The sequence below is a fragment of the Gracilinanus agilis genome, chromosome 2 (assembly GCF_016433145.1).
Source record: "Gracilinanus agilis isolate LMUSP501 chromosome 2, AgileGrace, whole genome shotgun sequence".
In the NCBI taxonomy this organism is placed as follows: domain Eukaryota; kingdom Metazoa; phylum Chordata; class Mammalia; order Didelphimorphia; family Didelphidae; genus Gracilinanus; species Gracilinanus agilis.
The window spans coordinates 342,495,046-342,517,649 of record NC_058131.1 but is presented as its reverse complement, the minus strand read 5'-3'; the positions used below and the strand labels follow the sequence as shown (position 1 = coordinate 342,517,649).

General features: G+C 38.9%; 1 protein-coding gene across 2 annotated transcripts in view; it reads right to left on the bottom strand.

Annotated features, from left to right (window-relative positions):
* TOP1 (DNA topoisomerase I) overlaps nt 1-22,604 on the bottom strand; it is a 127,471-nt gene that overhangs the window by 66,502 nt on the left and 38,365 nt on the right. For both annotated transcript variants that reach the window (XM_044664320.1, XM_044664321.1), the window contains exon 3: nt 8,065-8,167. In XM_044664320.1, the coding sequence (XP_044520255.1) occupies nt 8,065-8,167 (103 nt within the window). The remainder of the gene's footprint in view (nt 1-8,064; nt 8,168-22,604) is intronic.

The window sequence follows — 22,604 nt, the reverse complement described above, 5'->3', positions numbered from 1 at the left end:
AAGTGATGACAGTTATTGTCAGGGGCAACTAAAAAGTTTCTATTAACTTCCCTTATCTTAAATATATGTAAACTTTAAGAAACCAAAAACATGAAGAACAAACCCAGCCAATCACTTTGGCTAGAGAAAAGGAATTAATTTCTCTAATGCACAAAAAAAAAGTATAATTTTTGGGGCAGCAAGGTGGCTGACTTAAAAGAGTTCCAGGCCTGGAGATGGGAGGTCATGTATTCAAATCTGGCCTCAGGCATGTCCTAGCTGTGTGACCCTGGGCAAGTCACTTAACTCCCACTGCCTAGCTCTTACCACTCTTCTACCTAGAAACTGAGACTTAGTATTGATTCGAAGACAGAAAGTAAGGGTTTGGAAAAAAAAACAACAAAAAAAGCCGTAACCGCTTTGTGACAAAAAGGTACCCTGGCAGAGGAGGGCAAAACATGAGGAATAAAAAAAGAAGAAGAAGAAGAAGAATTCAGTAAGCTCAAGCTTTCTCTATTGAAGTGTGAGAGATAAGGCCAAAATTATTCACAAGAGAAAAGACATAGGGCTAAATTTTCTCAGTGCTTTCAGATAAACAAGCTAAATGCTCTAATTCCAGCAGCCCTTTACCTCTAACTTAATGGAACCCTCTGGTTATAACTGAAGCAATTTAAAGACACTAAAACTTTGAGTAGGTCATAGCACTGAATCTGCCTAGTTGCTAACACAGGAAATTAATTGGATATAAACAAGGAATGATATAAAGAAAGCTAATGCTGAAATCTGTACCCCTAGCTATTGTGGAAGGGAAAGAAGTGGGGAAGGCAGTAAAATTTTGCTAGCGGGTCAGGTACAGTCAGGGCACAAATAAATTTCTAACCCAGAAGTCACTTCTAATCCACCCCTCCTTCCAACATAAACTTGAAATAAGTTCCAAGAGGATGATACTTTGCATTTCAATATTTAACCATAGCATACTTTACATGTTTTGGTCTCTCTTCTCATTTTATATTATTTGTTGTTTGTTGTTGTTCAGTCCTTTCTTTCATAGTGGACTCTTCTAATCCCATTTGGGATTTTCTTGGCAAAGATACTAGAGTAATTTGCCATTGCCTTCTGTAGCTCATTTTTAAAAAAGGAGGAAATTGAGACAAATAGGGTTAGGTGACTTGTCTAGAGTTTTACAGCTAGTAAGTGTCTGAGGCCAGATTTGAACTCAGCTCTTCCTGGCTCCAGGCCCAGTGCTCTAATCACTGTGCTACCTCGGTGCCCCATATTTCTTGGAGGAAACATAAAAACAAACACTTTTTCATATATGATCTTGTCTTTCATTCATTGTTTCATGTACATATTTTTCTTGTCTCTACTTGATCTATAAGAATCTTTTGGGAAGATTGTGTCTTAAACTTCTATCTGCAAATTATCACACTGGCCTCAATGCATACTTTGCTGATTGCTGGGATATGAGTTACTGAAGTAGAAAGTACCCTGGATCAGGTCCTAAGTAATCTGGATTTTCATTTTAGACCAGCCAATAGCTAGCAAAATATATAACCTTGGGAAAGTCACACCATTCTGTTTTAGCTCTGAAATTGTATGATCCAAGGGAAGAGTGTGGAATAGAAGCCTGAAAAGGCTAGCCATAGACTTAGAAGTCAATCACATAGATGTAGTCATTCTAGATTTAACTCTGAGAGATCAAAGCACAGGAAAATAAAGTGTACTCAGTGGCAGAGCATTACAGGATACCCAGATTAGAAGATGAAGACAAGTCAAAAGAAGACAAATGCAATTCAAGGAGGATGAGAGAGAAAAGATGACAAATTTTGCCTAAAGAGTAGTGCCTAGTGACCTTAACATGCACAGTTTCAGGAGAACAGTGAGATGAAAGTCAGAATGTGTCAGATAAAGAGGGGGTGGTTGATGAGGAAGTTAAGGTAGCAAGAATAATCACTTGTTGGAGAAATGTAATGCAAAAGGTAGGAGAGAGAAGAGTCAAAGATGACTCCAGATTTCAAGCCAGAGGCACGTTGGGAAACATACAGGTTCTAATAAGAATGGGAGGAGTCTTTGAAGATAGCCTGCCAACTATGATGTAACTATGACACATTGACATAATATATGTGTGGACTGTAATCATCTCCATAGAATGAAACTGAATGCAGTTAAATCCCAAAACCACACCACAAATTGTAAGGTGAAAGAACTTTCTTGGGCAGGACAAGAGAAACAGTATGATATAGGGGAAAGAGCACTGGACATAAGGAGTTAGGAGAAGACAAGAGTTTAAGTCCTAATTTTGCTGATAACTTGGTCATTGTGTGATCCTGGACAAACCACTTAACCTTTCAAGGGCCTATGATTGAGAAGATGCCAATGTATACTGTTGAACTGAGAAGGAAATATTTAAATAAATTTAAGAATATCTAAGATGTAGGATCTGGGAACTGTCAACAGTGCACGTGCAAACTGGGGATGGCTAGACAGCAGAGTAGTGTAAGAATCTCAAGGATAAAGGGACAAGACAAAGGTCACAAAAGATGAGGTGGCGTAGAAGAACAAGGGTCAGTGACAGAGTGAAATCAAACAAGGCTTGGGAACAGGGCCTTACACTAGGTGAGAGTAAGAGCTTGAGATTTCTTGGAGATATAACTGAGTAGGGTAATCATCATACCAAAGGGATCTGAACAATTAGCCAGGAGCAGACTTGGAGCCCCAATAATCCAGAACTTCAATTACTCAGGAGGGGTAGATGGTAGCAAAAAAAGTAAAACGAGGGGAATGTATGACAATGATTTTCAAGGTCTAGAACCATCTATGAAGTGGGGGGAAGATTTCCTGGGTGTGGTATGAGTACAGTGGTCACTCAGCTATACATGGTTAGCTTCAAACACACTGATGATAGAAGGAGAAAAGAACAATCTTAATCTCCCCACCGCCACCCCCCTGCCAAAACCCCTTACCTTATGTCTTAAAATCAATACTATGTATTGGTTCCAAGGCAGAAGAATGGTGAGGGCTAGGCAATGGGGGTTGAGAGACTTACCCAGGGTCACACAGCTAGGAAATGTCTGAGGTCAGATTTGCACCAGGCCTGGCTTTCTATTCACTGAGCCACCTGGCTACACCAAAATAACGATTTCTAATCAATGGTACAAAAAAGATACTACTTCCCAGTAAGAGTAAAGATATCCCTATAGTTCCATCATAAAGACTGAAATGAAATTCTCGTTTGAAATTGTCATAAGTTCCATACAGTGTCCTAAGGCAACAACTCAGTATCTTACTAGGAAACTGAGGGGTGGCAGATGGGGAAATGGTAGCTGCCGCTACTATTTATTGGGTGCCTTTTGCCTCAGGTCTCCATAATCTAAGCACATCCCTGACTGCCAATGAAGTTGCCAATTGGCCTTTTCACTATGCCCTACCAGTCACCAAAGATTCACTAAGTGGTTACTATGTACTGAGCACCAGAGACTCAAAGCAAGGCAAAAACATGTTCCCAGCCCCCAAGAAGCTGATATTCTAATGGAAGAGACATCACGCAAACAACCATACATATATAAGATTTATATACTACAGATAGAGATGTGCGTGTGTATATGTGAGAGAGAGAGAGATTGGAAGGAAATCTTGGAGTGAAGGCATAGCAGTAGGAGTGACAGTAAAAGGCCTCTTGCAGAAGAAGGATTTGAGTTGAGTTGAGCATTAAAGGAAGCCAGCAGGCATAGTATTCCAGTCATGGGCTATAGCCACTGAAAAGGCATGAGGTTGCAAGATGGAGTGCCTTTTATGAGCAACGGCAAAAAGAACAATGTTTCTGGCTCTTTTAGTACATGGAAAGGAGTATAAGTCTGGAAAGGTCTGAAAAGGGCAGGATGCAAATGCTTTAAACAGAAAGAGGATTTTATATTTGATTATAGAAGTACAAGAGAGTCACTGGAGTTTACTGAGTAGGGAGGATGACATGATCATATCTGTAAGACAATGACTTTGAACAGCCATTTTGGAAAGCTATTTAGAACTGTGCCCCAAAAGCTATTAAAGCTGTGCATACCCTTTGAGCCAGTAATATCTCTACTAGGTCTATGCCTCAAAGAAATTAAAGAAAAAGGAAAAGAACCCAGATAAACAAAAATATTTATAATTGTTCTTTTTGTGAAAGCAAAGAATTAGACAATGAGGAAGTACTCATTAACTGGGAAATGGTTGAACATGAATGTAAAGGAATATGACTGTACTATAAAAAATGATGAAAATGATGGTTTCAGAGAAACTTGGAAGGCCTAGTATGAACTTAAAGTGAAATGAGCAGAACTAGAACAATTTCTACGATAACAACATTGTAAAGACAAATAACTAACCCTGATAAATAAATAACTCAGAACTCTGATCAATATAATAATTAATTATAGTTCCAGAGGGACTCATGATGAAACACCTTCTAGACAGAAAGGTGACAGACTCAGAATGCAGACTGAGATATATTTGGGGGCAGAGGGGACACACACACAATATTTTTTACTTGACTACATATGTTTGTAATGAGGGTTTTGTTTTTCTTGTTTTTTCATTGGGAGAGGTAGGAAGAAAAGAATGTGAACTTGAAAATAAAATAAAACTGAATTTTAAAAAGAGCCATGTTACCCAGAACCTTTCCATATATGGTGCTGTTGACTTCCAAAAGCTACTTACTACTGCCACCAGAAAAGTATATACGGTAATCCTATTATTACTATAGGCATGTATACCCTAAAGACCGAAAGAAGTAAATTACAGGCGTACCCTATTTTAATGCATTTCGCTTTATTTTGCTTCACAGATAATTGCATTTTTTACAAATTGAAGGTTTTTGGCAACACTGTGTTGAGCAAGTCTGTTGGCACCATTTCTCTAATAGCATGTGCTCATATCATGTCTGTGTCACATTTTGGTATTGTTATATATCTGTTATGGTGATCTGTGATCAGTGATGTTACTATTGTCATTGTTTTGGGGCACAAACCCCAAGCCCATATAACATAGTGAATTTAAATGGTAAATGCTGTGTGTGTTCTGACTGCTCCACCAACCATTCATTCCCAAACTCTCCAGCCTCCCTAATCCCTGAGATAGGACTATACTGAAATTAAGTCAATTAACACTATAATGGCCTCTAGATGTTTAAGTGACAGGAAGAGTCAATGTGGCAAACTTCACTGTTATCTTATTTTAAGAAATTAGACACAGACATCCCAACCTACTGCTATCAAGATCCTGATCAGTCAGTAACCAAGACTTGATGAAGGCTCAGGTGATAATAAAGTCTTAAATTAAGATATGTACTTTAAAAAAACATAAACAAAACCCTTACCTTCCGTCTTAGAATTAATACTGTGTATTGGTTCCAAGGCAGAAGAGCTTAGTAAGGGCTAGGCAAATGAGGGTTAAGTGACTTACCCAGGGTCACCCAGCTAGGAAGTGTTTGAGGTCAGATTTGAATCCAGGACCTCCCATCTTTGAGTCTGGCTCTCAATCCACTGAGACACCCAACCACCCCCAGATACATACATTTTTAAAAGACATAATTCTATTGCACACTTCATAGACTACATCATAATATAAACTTTTATATGTACTGGGAAATTGAAAAATTCATGTGATTCCCTTAATTGTGGTGGTCTAACATTAAAACCACAAAATCTCTAAGGTATGCCTGTAGATATGGAAAAAATATTTATAGCAACATTTTTTTGTTATAGCCAAGAACCATAAAAGAAAATGGGTATCAATCAATTGAGGGAATGGAGGAGCAAAATGTGACATATGGAGAGTAGAATATTACTATACCCTAAAAATGACCAAAATAGCAGATTAGGAGAAATGTGGGAAGATTTGAATGAAGTAACACAATGATATGATTGGAAGGAGAACAATTTACATGTGACCACAGTAATATAAAAGAAAAAACTTTGAAAGACTTCGGAACTCTGATCAAGACTAATCATGATTTCAGAAGACAAATACAAAGCATACCTCCCACTTCCTAACAGAGACATGATAGACAAGAAGGACAGAATGGGAAAAACATTTCTAGAAAGGGCCACTTTGGGAATTTATTTTCTATTACTTTTTTCAAGGGATGGCTTCCATGGGGAGAAGGGTAGTAACAGAGGTACAAAAAAAAAAATTAAAAACAAAGGAGTATCAACAGAACATTAAAAATACAGAGGGAAAAATAAAACCAGGCAAGAGATAAACAACAGGACAAGTTTGTTACCACTTGCTAAATTTAATATACATTTTGAAAACTATATATAAAATCAAATTTTACTCTATGATCTTATTGTTCATATTCTCAAATGTTTGTGTTGATTATCGTTAAATTCATGACCAAAAAAAAAAATTCTTAAAAAAAAAAACAAAGAAAAGAAAATCACTTTGATAGTCAAATGGAGAATGAACTAGAGTATGAATGAACAGAGAATGAACTTGAGGAAGCGATCAACTAGAAAGCTATTATTAATAGTCCAGGCGCAAAATGAAGAGGGCCTATGCCAAGGTCACTTCTCTGTGAATGGACAGAAGGAGACTTTCATGAGATGTTGTAAAAGCAGAAATGATAAGAATTGGTAAATAGATGTATGCAGTGAGTATGAGTGAGGAGTTCAGGAAGACATTGAAGTTGTGAGCTTTAGTGACTGGGAGGAAAGTGGTACCCTCAAGAGTAATAGGGAATTTCTGAAGAAGGGAGAGTTTCAGAGGAAAGATAATAAGCTCTATTTTGGACATATTGAGTTTGAAATGCCTAAGGGACATCCAGTTCAAGATGCACAGAAGCCAATTGGTGAGTCTAGACTAGAACATAAGAGAGATTAGGGCTGGATATATAGATCTGAGAATCATACACATAGGGATGATAACTGAACATGAAGAGGCAGGCAAGTGAAATAATATAAAAGGAAAAGAGAAGGTCAGCACAGAAGGCTAGAAGATACCCATGATTAGAGTGTGTGGCCTGGATGTAGATCCAGTAAAGGAGACTGAGAAAAATGTACAGAGATAGGAGGTTATGTTCATGAAAATCTAGAGAGAATAAGAGTATCAAGGAGAGGAGTGTGTGAGAGAAGCCTTTAAGAGAGGTCAAGATGGAAGAAGTCTGAGGGAAGATCACTGGGTTTTCTTTTCATTAGCCTTTAAATTAAAATTTAAAAGCATTGGTCTCTCTTTCCAACAAATAGACCTTTACTCTGAATTAGTTCAATTTCAGATCTTATTTCATATAACAAATGGAAGTAACAATCACTGAGAAAAAAAACTCCCTGCTCTTAAGACAACTACATCACATTTAAGTAAATTCTGGGTAGTTTTAATAGAAGGAAAATAATCTCTCATTGCTCAAGAAATTACTATGAATCTACTATGTAAAACACTCACCCTGCCCCCCTCGAAAAATAGTGCCAAAGCAGGGGCTCAAGCCCAAGTCTCCTGACTTCCAGTCTAGTATCTTCTTACTACTGGTAGAATTCTGAGCTTTGGAAACTCTCTGGCCCTCAAGTGGTGATGAAACTTCAGCAATGTTCTTTGGGATGTTTAATTTCCTCTAGAGTGTGCAGGGACAGGAAGGATCCAATCCTTCTAAGGCCTCAAATCGAATGACATTTCAAAGGCAAAATATTCAGGGTTCCTGGAAGCCCAATTAGATCTGTTTGTCCTGAATTTTACAATGAATGTATGTCTTTTTTTTTTTTTTTTTTTTTGGAGAAGGGTAAAAGGCTTCAGAGCATATATGTCTGTAGTTCCAAGGAAAGAGATCTCAAAAAGCAATGGTTTGGTACAGTTAGATAAGAATGCTGCTATTCCAAGTAGTCAGTCAACAGCACTCATTAAAGGCTTACTATGTTGCCAGCAAAGCAGAGCTCTGAACAGGGTCATATTAATCAATCACTCAGAGTAAAGAGAGATCTCTGAGAATAAAACATCCCTTAGCTTATTTTTACAACAACACTAACTAAAATTCTCATGCAAATAGCATTCATTTGAACTAAGACCTTATCAATCAAAATATCTATATAGCAATGTGCTCACTGATAAAGACATTCTTACCTATTACTGTGCTTGGACTTTTCTCGGTCTTTTTCCTTGTCCTTCTTGTGTTCTTTGTGTCGGTGTTCTCGATCTTTGTGTTTATCTTTGTGTTTGTGAGAATCTGCAAGCAGAGGACGAGATGAGTCAGTCAAAGGAAGCCATTAGCTCTGGCCTGCTTGCCTGCCTTACTTATATTGGCTGGATGGTTACCCAGTCCGGCTTATGAAACACAAAGACAGCATTAAGTTTGCCTGACAGTGTTTATGCATAATTTCCCAAGAAGCTCAACAAGACATTGACTTGCTCTATCTGAGGCATGCAACCCACACATCAGGTGAAGAATCAAGCCTCTAGGGAATATGGGCTTGGTCCTCCACTCTTCTTTTATACCCAGCTAACTTTTTCAGCACTTACTTCAGTTATTAAAATTCAAAAGAGGGGGCAGCTGGGTAGCTCAGTGGAGTGAGAGTCAGGCCTAGAGACAGGAGGTCCTAGGTTCAAACCCGGCCTCAGCCACTTCCCAGCTGTGTGACCCTGGGCAAGTCACTTGACCCCCATTGCCCACCCTTACCAATCTTCCACCTATGAGACAATACACCGAAGTACAAGGGTTTAAAAAAAAATTCAAAAGAAGAACCATTTAATGGCTGGTGGTCCAACTATCTGAGAAATCCAACGGGGCTACCCACTTTCCCCAAAATCAGGTAAGTAAGCTTTACCCAAAAATAATCTTAGTGTTTCCCTTTGTTAGGGTTCAATGGCATATATAACCAGAAATGACCGAGATAGCTTTAAAAGATAAAATAAAAACAGCTCCTCAAAAGACATTAGTAAAAAACTTAATTTAAACATGAAAAACAAAAGCCAACAAAATAAACAAAAGTAAAAGCAAAAAAAAGTATTGGAAAAGGTAGGAAATATATTAGTGACAGAAACAGTAACATACTTCTTAATTTGAAAAGGTGAGGCAATGTTTGCTTCAGCATTTACTGAGCAGCTTTTAAGTCCTGTGCTGACTTGTCATCAGAATAGATGGCACCAGACAGTTTTCAATCCAAGATTTAAAGATGCAGATGGCTACATTTAACTCACACTATTACAGATCAACAATTCTATAAAAATTTATTAAGCACTTTCGATGAATATAAGGCACGGTGGTGGGAGGAGAAGAAATACATCAAGAAGGTGAAACAATTCTTCACCCATACCATTCAAATGAGGTAAAGACCAAAGTAAATATGGTACCAAGTATTTTATTTGGTTTTTAAGAGAAGGAAAGCACGGAAGAAATCAATTCAAATGCAACAAAGCATTGACTAAAGGCCTGCAATGGAAGGTACAAAGCTAGGCTCCAGAAACACAAAGACAAAATGAAAATTCTCTACAAAGGGAAAACAACATTTAAACCAGTAAGTATGAACAAGATTATCTGAGGAGGAGTCTTAGGTAAGGCTTTGCTGAAGATGTAGCACTGGGGTTGAGGAAGTCTTCAAGGATTCTAAAAGACAGAGGTAAAAAGGGAGACAGTTCTATGCATAGAGTTAATTGGTACAAACACACCACTGTCAGAGGAAGTAGAATCTACCATTAAGGGAACAGCAAACAGGCAGGTTGGGCTAGAACATAGAGTATATGAAAGGGAGAACAGTAATGTGATAGAACCTTGGAAAAGTAGCTTGTCAGATACAGAGAAAAACTGGAAAGACTTTCATGAACTGATATAGTGAAAAGAGCAGAACCAGGAATGACTACAATAATGTAAAAGAAAACAAGATCGAAAGACTTAAGTCTGCCATGCAGTGCTTAATTATGACTTCAAAATACAATGTTTACATATAAATGAAAAAAATAATTTAATTTTAAAAATTGTGTTGAAGTAGGCAGCTCATCTCTTAGTAAGGAGGTGATGGAACAGAGGTGCAAAATGAGATGTATATTTTCAGGCATGGCCCTGTGTACACTTGCTTTGCTTGTCTTATACTTATTTGTTACAAGGGAAAATTTCTAGGGGGAGAGGGTTAGTAGTAAGTGACAGTGATAACAAAAGAAAAAAAAAGAGCATTAATAAAAATTTTTTAAGGCTTGGAAGGAAACTAAAAGTCAAGAAGGGGGCCCGAAAGGTAACTTTGTTAATTATCTTATCTTCTTGCACAGGGAACAGCTAGGTGGCTCAGTGGATAGAGAGCCAGGCCGAGACCTGGGTTCAAATCTGGCCTCAGATATTTCCTAGCTGTGTGATCCTGGGCAAAGGTCATTTAACCCCCATTGCCTATCCCTAACTGCTCATCTGCCTTGGAACTGATACAGACTATTGATTCTAAAATGGAAGTTAAGGGTATAAAAAAATTTGGGGGGGTGGATGGAGGAGTCAGAAGAGCAGGCTTCTAGAGAAGTGGGAAAGGAGACCAAAGGCACAGGAAGAAAGGCTATCTCTTTAGAAAGTAGAGCAAGAGAGGAAAGAATGATGAATGCATGTTGAGGTGTGGGATATAAGAGAAGATGGAACTTCCAAGAATGGTCTCTGTTTTCTCTGTAAATCTATCAGAAGGCAAGGTCCTTTGATTTTGGGGGGAAAGGCAGGGGAAGTGAGATGTGGTGTGGGAGATAAGGGAAGGTCTGCTTCAACCACAGAGTGTAGGGTGATAGAACATTAGCAAAGAATAAGAAGACTATTGTATAGTTGTGAGTTGAGGTTAGATATCAAATTTTTAGTGACCTCAAGTCAGCACAATCGTGTAACTACTCTATCAAGATTTGAATAGAGTGAAGGCAGATAGGGAAGAGATGTATCTCAGAGTAGGTAGTCTGTCCAATTATGGGCAGCAACCTGAGAAAAAGGGATCTGAGAACAGAGTGTAGGGATATGGTTGAACCAGTTAACCAGAGATAGAACAAGACTGCAAAAGAAGGAAACATTGGCCTGGGAAGAAAAGAGAAGGATAGTGTTGAGAGGAAGTCAGAGTAATGATAACGGCTAGTTAGCTGACTGTATTGTGAATTCCTAGAGGGCAAGGAGGAACTATCTTTTATATCTTTTTGTATCTCTAGCACTTGGCACAATGTCTGACACATAGTAGGTACTTAAAAGATGTTTACTGTTTGACTGACTCTTGGGGTTAGGGACAGGAGGACCTGAGTTCAAAAGCTATCTCAGAAATTTTACTTGGCTACATGACCCTGAACCAGCTGCTTTATCCCTATCTGTTTCCTAATTTGCAAAATGAAAATAATAATAGCACCTACCTCTGTAGATTTTAAAATTAATATCCAATAACTAAATAGTGTTTAAACACTAACAAAAAAACCTAACCAAGGGGGCAGCTGGGTAGCTCAGTGGAGTGAGAGTCAGGCCTAGAGACAGGAGGTCCTAGGTTCAAACCCAGCCTCAGCCACTTCCCAGCTGTGTGACCCTGGGCAAGTCACTTGAACCCCATTGCCCACCCTTACCAATCTTCCACCTATGAGACAATACACCAAAGTACAAGGGTTAAAAATAAAAAAAATAAAAAAAATAAAAAAAAATAAAAAAACCTAACCAAAAAAGGTACTAACCAGTCCGCTCCCAAGAGCAAAAGGAGAGGAGCTACAGCCAACCATAAAACAATAACATGACCCCACAAATGTGGAGGCGCAGGAGAGATTAAAGGGAATTTGGGGAAATACTAAGGGACTTATGGAGGATTCAGTCCAAGGTTCAAAATCTCCATTTATACACCTCCCAGAATTACTGTGAGAATCAAACCGATAAGCATACGTAAAGTGCTACATAAATGCTAGCTATTATTATTATATGACATCTTAAAATAATAATAGCTAGCTTTTATATAGTGCTGTATTTATTAAAAAACTCTTACCTTCCATCTTTTTTTTCTTCTTTCTTTTTTTTTTTTTGGTTTAAACCCTTAACAGAACAGTAAGGGTGGGCAATGGGGGTCAAGTGACTTGCCCAGGGTCACACAGCTGGGAAGTGTCTGAGGCCAGATTTGAACCTAGGACCTCCTGTCTCTAGGCCTGACTCTCAATCCACTGAGCTACCCAGCTGCCCCCACCTTCCATCTTAGAATCAATATTGTGTTTTGGTTCCAAGGCAGAAAAGTTGGTAATGATCAGGTTATGTTGATCCTCATGATAAACCTGAGGTAGGCACTATTATTACTGGAGGAAAAAACTGAGGGTGAAAGAGGTTAAATGACTTACTCAGGGTCACATAGCCAAAATGACAAAGAACAGCTTTAAAAAAGAATCAAGGACTAGTGAGAAATGTAAGGATAGGAGGTTTTGGTCAGTGGTTAGACAGAGAAATTTTGGAGTTCTATCTAGATAGATAAAAACACTACATGGAGACAAACTGAAGGTGAAGGTCATGGAAGCTGAGGAGGTTAATGAATTGGGAGGTCCGAGTGCTTGAAGCAACATCAGCATATCTATCTGAAATTGCCAGGTATAATGGTAAATATTGAGGTAAAGAAGACTGTTGAACTCCTTGAGAAAAGAGGGAAATCATCTTGTGGCTAGGAGATGTAACAGTAACAAGAATCTAGATCGGGTGAGAGAGATGGATGGAGGGAGTGAACTTCAAAGGAGGAAACATTGGGGAGTGATGAGAGCAGAATGAGAAGCTGGAAGTTGCAAAGAAGAGTAAGGAGTATTTTTACTCTTCCTCCTGGTCCAGTGCAACAGAGGGAAATGAGACAAGGGAGCTGGGGACAAAGTATTTTCTGAGGGAGCTAGGGTTTCTGCTGAGTGCGGATAGACAGAAAAGGTGAGACATTTGTTAATAATGGCACACATTGGAAAGTGAGGGCAAGTAGAGCAGGGATTCAGAAAGGCTAAGACTAAAGGGTGTGGTATGACAAAGTGGGGAGAGGTAGCAGATAGGGGAAAGGTGTTTTTATCTAGGTACGTGGCAGTTCTATGTTACAGTGACTAGAAAAAGAAAAGGTGGGAGCTTGCTAGCCATTGGATATGGATTCAGAACCATTTGACTGGGCTTGCAAGTTCCTGTGAGGGCAGAGGGTAGGACAGATTTGTTTTCATTCAAATACTAGTCAGGAATATAGGTAAGGCATCTGATTGAAACTCCCATTGGGTGCCAGCCCCTATGCCTCATTCCAAAATGTCACTTACCTATGTGACCTTGGGCAAGCCACTTAAAAGTTTTCTGATCTGTAAAATGAGGGGGTTGGACTAGAAGGCCACAGCTTTAGACTTATGTATACTCTAAAGTATCTAGGGGATTGACTTGCAGTCAGGATATTTCCCTATACGTGGAGCCACACAGAAGGTAGAAGGAAACTAGAGATCCTAAGAAGTAGAAGTGAATGAGTGTATTCCAAGCTTGGGGGTCAGCCTGAACAAATGCCTGGAGATGGGAAAGGGTATATAGAGTACAGGGACAGAGTATGTAAAGGGGAGTAACCTGAATCAAGTCTGGGAAAGTTGGTAGAAATCAGATCATGGAAGACTTTAAATGCTAGGAAGGAAGGAAGAAAACAAATATGTGCCTACTATGTGCCAATACCATTCTAAGCAGCACTTTAAAATCTCATTTGATCTTTACAACAACCCTGGGATTTAAGTGCTGTTATTATTCCTGTTTAACACTTGAGAAAACTGAAGCAGACAGAGGTTAAGTGACTTGCTCAAGGTTACACAGCTAGTAAGTATCTGAGGCTGAATTTGAACTTAGGTCTTCCTGACTTCAGTACCAATATTCTATCCACTCAGCCAAAAAGGGAAACTTGTATTTTATCCAAGAACTGAGGGGAAGTCACTGGAAATTTGTGAGTAGGGGAACGGCAAGGTCAGAACTACAGCAGCTATGTGGAAAAATGTATTACAGCTGTCTTTCCTCCTTACTTATAACTCACACTGTGTTTCAGCTTTTAAAGCCTTTTTGGTCAAAACTTTTCTCAGCAGCTTTGTAATTTTTCATCCATTCTTGGTTTGAAATGTATTTTTAAAAACGTCGTGCCACCCAGTGTAAGGATAAGCAATGTTGGGATATAGATCTTTTTGGTCCAGGCCATCCTAAATCTGAACACTGTTCAACCTTCAGCCTAGGTGTGTAATGAGCCAAAAGGTCCTTGGGTAGTATGGCCCACCAAACCAGTATAGGGCAAAAGTGATTTCAGAAAGCAAGTCTACCTATCTGGCCCATGTTTCTAGGGAGGCCTAACCCTCTGGTACTTCCAAAATAAAGCCTGGCATTAGAGCCAGAGCGAGTCAAGCACCACAGTTTATATTGGATCAACAGTGTGTGGCCTTGATTGTGGGTTGAATCCAGAATTCAGGTCACATGACTCAGCCATGCTATTATAACACAGGAATTACAGTAAAGCAGGGACATATAGTTATGAAGATATTATCAGGGACAGGCTCAGTGGATTAGGAGCCAGGCCTAGAGATGGAAAGTCCTGGGTTCAAATCTGATCTCAGATACTGTTTAGCTGTGTGTGGACATAGGCAAGTCACTTAACCCCCATTGCCTAGCCCTTACTGCTTTTCTTGTATTGGACCCAATAAACAGTATTGATTCTAAGACAGAAAGTAAGGGTTAAAAAAAAAGAAAAAGATATTGGTAAACTTTTAAGAAGATTAATCTGAAAAATGGTAGCTTAATTATGAGGGGAAAGTGTTTTAAGTAACTGAAAAGCATTAGACTTTAAAAAAATGGAAGCTAAAGGTACAATAGACTAATTCTAAGTATGTTTGAAGAAATGTGAAATGAAAATGAAAAATTATTTTGAAATTTCTGATAATCTCAAGAGTGTCAGAAGCACAGTTTCATTTTCCCTGTCCCCCAGCCTGACTCTATCCTTTCCCTTCCCCATGGATTGACTATTCAAAACATGCAGTAACTGTCTTCTACATATGACATGTCCCTTACTAAGAATGCATTTATGTGGAAATATTTATGACTGTAGCTGGTTAGCTCTGTTGGTATTCTTCTATCAAGATACTAGGTATAAACCTCAAATTCATTTATTCAGAAAGCAACTCTTAAGTATCTACTATCAGTAGGCCCAGTATACGGTGCTAGGAGATTTTAAAAGATGAGTTGTGATGCCATCATGGAGTTAATCATTTAGTATGAGGGATCAGACTTAGCTACAATCAAATAGAATGTGATTCTTCAGAGCATTCAGAGAAGCTCTCTACTTCTCCTACTAATCATGTTTCTTAATAAAGTTCAGATGAAGATATAGACCATACCACTCTGGTGATCCTGAATTTCACTTAACTTATCTGGACTTCATTCAGTTCTTTCATCTATAAAATAAAGGCTTTGGACTAGGCCATCTAAAGATCCTTTAGCTTTAAGTCCTATAAGCCTATGGATTAACAAATTTATCAAAGAGATGACACAAAGTCAGTAGAAATAGCTGAAGTGGTGGACAAGCAAATAGAGGAGAAAAAAAAAAGATGAAATTTAACAGGGAAACAAGTAAAACACACAAAAAATAATCCTTGCAAAGCACATATTTATCCCTTACAGTGAAATTCATTTAGCAAATTACAAAAATGCATTGGAAGCAACTGCAATCTTAAAAATTAGTCCTTTATCCCCAGGTATTTTTAAAACACATTATTATATTCAATTTCATTGGTTAAGAGAAATGATTAGAAATCAAAAGCTCTAATCCACTGCACTTTAGATCAATAAGAAACCCAGCTGACAAATAGGTCACTGCAATAAACTTCTCATGTTTCAGCATTCAGAAATTCTGGATGAAGCCAATGTAGCCTCTGATAAAGCAGCAGGGTCAATAACACAACCTTAAAAATAGCTATTTACCTATGTACCTAAGGTGAGCAATATTTTATGTTAAAGAGCTGAAATGCTTGCTGCCTTCTATTCATTGCAATGCTATGACAATTCCAAAAGGATAAAGGGAAAGAGCAGAAAGTGCTTTTCTGGGGTAGGGGGTGGGAGTGGAGAGGGCAGCAGGAGGAGGTTGGAAATGCTGACAAGGCACTTCAATGAGTACTTAACTAAACAGAAAGAAGATTGACTCAGAGAATTAGTCATTGATTACTAAGTGACAAGCGAAACAAGAGGAAGGGGAGTAGAGACTACCTTTCCTTTTTAGGGAGGAGCACTGGTGACTTTATGTTACAAAGACTTAATGATCTCTGTCAAAAGCAAAGAGAAATCAATCCTAAAGAGTTTGTGTTCAATGTCAGGGGAGCTGTGGAAAATGGAGAGATGTGAAAAAGATAGAAAGATATGGGCTAGGGAGCAGCTATGTGGCTCAGTGGATTGAGAGCCAGGCCTAGAGACAGGAGATCCTGGGATCAAATCTAGTCTCAGATACATCCTAGCCTTGGGACCCTGACTAGCCCTTAAATGGTTCTTCTGACTTAGAATCAATACTCATTATAAATTCTAAGACAGAAAGTAAGGGTTTTTTGTTTGTTTGTTTGTTTTTTAAAAGGAAAGATATGAGCTAAACAACAATCCAATTAAGCAGATTTAGAACTGGCTAAATGGTTGGATTTAAACAGTAGACATTAATGATCTGATGCCAATTTGGAAGGCGGTATCTTGTGGAGTGCCCTAGAGATGTTTGATTCTGTGTTGCATTTTACTCAGGATTGGCTAAAGGTATATTGGCAAAGCTTATCAGATTTTCAGATGGCATAAAACTAGGAGAGATTTAGCATAGTGAATGACAGTCCTGATCCAAAAAGATCTTGATAGCCTAGAATGTGAGCCAAATCTAATAAGGTGGTGTTTAATAGGGCCATATGTTAAAGGCTTACAACTGGGGCACAAAAAAAAAGATCAACAACAGGAGGACAAGAGATGGGAAGTGAGAGGGAGCAGCTGGGTAGCTCAGTGGATTGAGAGCCAGGCCTAGAAACAGGAGGTCCTAAGTTCAAATCTAGCCTCAGACATTTCCCAGCTGTATGACCCTGGGCAAGTTACTTGACCCCCATTGCCTACCCTTACTGCTCTTCTGCCTTGGAGCCAATACACAGTAATGACTCCAAGATGGAAGGTAAGGGGTTTAAAAAAAAAAAAAAAGATGGGAAGTAAGGCTGGGAAGTAGCTTGTCTAAAAAAGATCTAGTGATAGGAGGTTAGTGGACTACAACTTCAATGAATCAGTCTCCAAAAAAGCTAGCTAATGTGATCTTGGGCTGCATTAAGAAAGGGATAATGTCCAGGATGAGAGAGGCAAGAGTCCCATTCTGTGTCTTGGTTAGGCCATATCATGAGTGTGGGGTTCTGTTCTGGACACCACCAAACAATAGAACATTGATAAAAACCTGGAGAATGTCCATCCAGAAAGGTAACTAGGATGGTGAGGGGCCATGGAAATCACGAGACTTAGAGGGAACATGATAACTGTCAGCAAGGGCTATATTGAAAAAGAACTGTTATAAAGAAGGATTAGATCTGTTCTTGCTTGACTCCAGAGGATAGAACTAGGAACTATGGGTGGAAGCTGAAAAGAGATTTGGATTTGAAAAGCTTCCTAAGAATTCATTCTCCAAAAGTAGAATAGACTGCCTCAGGAGGCCATGGATTCCTCCTCATTGCAAGTCTTTAACCAAAGGAACAAAAATTTGTCAAGTTACAGAGGACAGTCTTCAAGGAATTAAACCAAGTGTATCTCTGGAGATCTCTTCCAACTCAGATTATGTGATTCTGACATTGTTCCTTGTAGATAGATGCGTATACGTGCATTTATATGCACGCACACATGCACGTATGCACACAGAAATATAAGATGCCAGAGCAGAAATATATTTTGGTATGCCTCTGATGGGTGATTCTCAAAAGGATATGGGAATCATGTAGTCTGTATCTGTTTCTATCTGTGAGAATCTCAAGCTAAATATGAAATGAATGACTATTCAGCTACAATCAATGAATGGGATTTTAAAAATTGTATCACAATGCAGTTATATTTAGAACTGTGACCTTTTTTAAAAAAGCAGCACAGATTTTTCCAAAGATGAATGTGTATATATTAGACTAACACATTGGTGCCAGCACTTTGGCCTCTTACCCTGGAAACTATTTCTGCCTCCCTACTCAACTGCTATAATTCAGTAGACATCTTTTATAAAAATTTTGGAAGGGAAGTCTTAAAGGTAATTCTATTGGTTCCATAGCAAGTTCCTTTTGGCTTCCAAGCAAAAGCTGGCATATGTTAGAATGAAAGGGTATATTGGCTTTATCTGTTGGTGGATCAGGGAGCTGGTATATAAGATCCCTTAACACTTCAGGCTAGCTAGCTAAGCTGCTGCCTTGCTGAGCCCTATGTTGTGACCTACAGGGCACCATGCAAAACTGTCAGAATAGATGATAGGGGCAGAAACAACTGTTAGCACAACCCTTCAACCCAAGGAAACTGAGAGCAAAGAAGTTGCTTTGCCCCAGCTTTACCACGAACTCCTTCAAAATGCACTCTTTCCACCACTGCGCAAAATAGAGAAAGGCATCATAAAACTGAAGGGGGGGGGGGGGACCCGCTTACACCAGGAAACTATTCTAATTCATCAAAACTTCAGTTACTTTGACTCCATTGAACTTCTTGCCTGAGGGAGAAGGGGGGAATGTTTGGAAGTGTAAAAAGGGAAAGGGTTATGGTTGGACTGAATATTAATATTTAAAGGATCACCAAGGAATTGAATTACCCAATTCCAAAATAAAAGACCCAAGTCAGGATGACTTTTATGGTGGTTTATTTACAATTTGGGAAGAGTGAAGGAAGGGAAAATGAGAGGGGGGTGGGGGGAAGAGAGAGAGAGAGAGAGAGAGAGAGAGAGAGAGAGAGAGAAACTCTGGCCTGATCCGGAGGCCCGAACCAGGCAAGGCTTCAGAGGCCCCAACAAAGTGAGCATAGAGGTCAATTAAATGAGGCTTCTAGCCACAAGGCCTCCTCTAAGAAGAGAGGCCTCTTTTGAGGCTAGGGCCTCCAGAAACCCCAAGGAAAAGTAAAAAGGAGTCAGTCTAACTTACCCACGTGAAGCAGTCTGAAGTCTCACCTGAGCTCCTTCGAGGCCAGGTTCAAAGGCAAAAAAAACCCCATTCACAGGAAGTTACCATCATATTTAAAAGATAGTTCACTTCGTCACTTCCTGCGTCCACCCTCCAGTTCTATGTGGACAAATGACAGTCTCAACCTTGTTTCAGACTGCCCAGGGGGCAGTCATTTGTTTTTGACTTGTCACTTACTAGCACATATGGGTCATAAACCTCCCCCCTTCCCCACTTAATTCTAAGTTGGGTGGGGTAACATATTCCTGGTAGAAAAAGTCTAAAGAATGAATAAGGGTGAGCTAATTCCATTTACACAGAAGGTTCTATGAGAGCACCTACCTGGTAAGGAGAGCCAGAACAAGATGTTTATACACCCTAAACAACATTTTGAATGTTGAAACTCTTCCTAATAAGGATGATAGAGAATATCTATATAGCCAGTCAAGATTTGTAAAGCAACTCACATATATTATTTCCTTTGATCTTCACAACAATCTTGTAGTCATAAGAATTCTTTATTCCCATTTTACAGGTGGGAAACTGAGGTTTAGTATGATTAAGTGACTTGACTGTGGTCTCACAGCTAAAAGGTGTCAAAAATAGAATCTGAGGCCAGCTACCTCCTGCCCTCAAGTTAAGAATGATTCTGTCTCCTCACAGAGTCTATTTCAATATTCTAGACTGGCACTTAATAGACCAAGAGAATTCTCAATAATTTTCTCTCTGCCCTAGTCCCTTTACCACTCAGACCATGGTTTTGAACCTTCATTGAGACTTATTACAAAATAAATTCCAGCCTCTCGTGGAGAACAAAATTTTACAGCCATAAAAAAAATGTGCTTTTAAAATAAAGATATAAAGGCATCACTACACCTCTCTTCCTTGTGTTTTGCTTTAGACAGCTGTCTTACCTTTAGTCCTAAGCCTGCTAGTAGCTAAAAGGCAGCTAAGCTAAACTAAGCACAAAGTCCCATCATTTTGTCCTACCTACATAGTTAAGTAAGACATTTACCTAGTCGATCACGCAAGTCAACAGAGTCAAAAGTTCAATCTCTCCTGATCGGGCAGCATTAAATGAGCTGGTGGTTGGCAAAAATGGTAGATTTGGTTCTTGCCTAGATGGTCCTGCTGGCACCTTTCTCAAACATGAAAAAAATACTCAAATACATGGCAACATTCCCACTGGATTTGATTTGCTCCTGAAGTCAATCATAGTATGACTTTCAGAAGCCATTTCAGAGATAATTGGGTAAATATGTTTACCTTAAGGTCTACATAAATATCAGCTATTATGAAGAAAAGCAGAATGGAGCATATTAGAGTAATGGAAGGCCTGGGTCCATCTTCCATTTACAACAGTACTTTTGTATCTCTGTAAGTCATTTCACCTGTGAGCTTCAATCTCCTCACTGACAAAATGAATTTTGTAATTCCTACTTCACAATGTTGTAGGCTCAAATGAGATTGTGCTATGCAAACTTTAAAGCACTATGTAAATGTCAGTTATTTATAAACTCTCTGTCAGGGTGAAAAAAGAAACAGAAAACATTTGGAGTAAAAGTCATTCCAGTATTAGTAAAATTTGGTTATAAAGACCCTGAACACCTCCCCAATCTAAGGATGATAATGCAGCTGCACAAAATTTGGAAACCAAATACGATGCCAATCTTGAAAGGACCAAAACAATTTTGACTTAAAGCACAAGGTGAAAAGGACTATAAAACCTAGCAGAGGCCTGGGGAAATACAAATTCTATCAGTGAGAAAGTCAATATGATACTATTCACTAGTTTTGTGTGTATGTATGTGTGTGTGTGTGAGAGAGAGAGAGAGACAGAGAGAGAGGTATATTATTAGGGCAATTTTTTGCTGCTTATTGCTAATAACATTTAAAAGATAAATTCAGTAATTGCATCAATTTATCAAATCAATCAAATAATGAGTGAGATCCTACAAGGTTCAAGACCTTGTATATCCCAAAACAAAAGGAAGTCAGAACAATGAAGCACCACAAAGGAAATGCACAAAAGAGTCAACAAGTATTTTATAAAGGGCCTGCTAATGTGCCAGGAATTCAAAGAAAGGGAAAAAATGATATCTGGTTTCAAAGAGCTTACAATCTAATGGGGGGAAGACAATATACAACTATGTATAAACAAGATATATGCAGAATAAATTGAAAATAATCTCAGAAGAAAGCACCAGCATTAAGTGGGATTGGAAAAGGCTTCTTGCAGGTGGTAATATTTTAGCTGAAACTTGAAGGAAGCCAGTAGTCCCCTTTGGGCATTTTACTCTCATGTCACTTAGAGATAAGGGCAAGAAAACAAGAGAAAATCGCAGAAGTTGTCGAGGTGAAAAAGAAGACAAAGACTGAAGTTATCATGCTGCATCAGAAATTGAAATCTGTGTATCCCTAAAACTATACAGTGCTGGGAGGTAGTTGTAGTTCAGCTAGCCTGACCTGCTTTAGGGAATTACCATCATGGGCCTTGCTTCTGCATTATAAAGTGCTAGGAATCAATGGAATAATAACCATACTAATGACAGACAACTAAATTATTATATATAGTATTTTGAGATTTATAGAGCACTTTCCACACAACTGTCCTTTGATATGGATTTAGCAAGTATCAGCATTTCCATTTTACAGATATGGAAACAGGATCAGGGAGTTAAACGATTTGCCCAGGGGCATAGATCTTCAGGACCAGACTTGAAGGCTGAGAAACAAATAATTTTAGAACTGAAGAGGCATCAATGATTACCTAATACAAATCCATCATTTCACAGATTAAAGAAACTAAAGCCAAAGGTGAAGCAATGTCCCAACAGTCAAGAGGAAGTAAGTGGAAGACCTGGGACTCAAACTGAATTATCTAACTCCGATTTTGATACTTTTTATCTACTATCTCCTATTGCCTCTTTGGCCACGATAGTGATGAACTCTTAAGTAATTACTGGGCAAGAAAGGAATAAATGTTCTGGGGCTTCTTGCTCAAGTTCAAGCGAAACATTTTTCGAATATAACTCAATATGGAATTTACAGACTTACCCAGTCTTTTTCTTTTTAATTTTTAAATTTTTTATTGACTAATTTAGAATATTTTCCCATGGTTACATGATTCATGTTCTTTCCCTCCCCTCCCCACATCTCCTCCCATAGCCAACAAGCAATTCCACTGTTACCCAGTCTTTACAAGAATTATCAGCCATTTTCACTCAGTAAAACATGCTTATAGTTCCTCTGACCCAAATACTAGTACCCCTTGTTTATTTTATGCCAGAGTGTGTGGTACTGTTAACAGCAGTTGGGCCTAAAGAAAGGCTGATGGGAGGGAGGCACTTGGGGCAAGTTCAGAGCCAGGCCGTTACCATAGAGATTCATTCAGGGGGAGCCAAAGGCAAGACTGCCAAAAGGTGAACTCCAGGAAACTAGGGAAACTCAAGGCAGGATACTAGCTATGGAGGAATCAGCAATAGACAGTAACAGAATGTGAGGAAAACTTGTAATGGTCAATATGTAGTCATTGTTTTACTCCCTGGTCTACTCCACAGGCT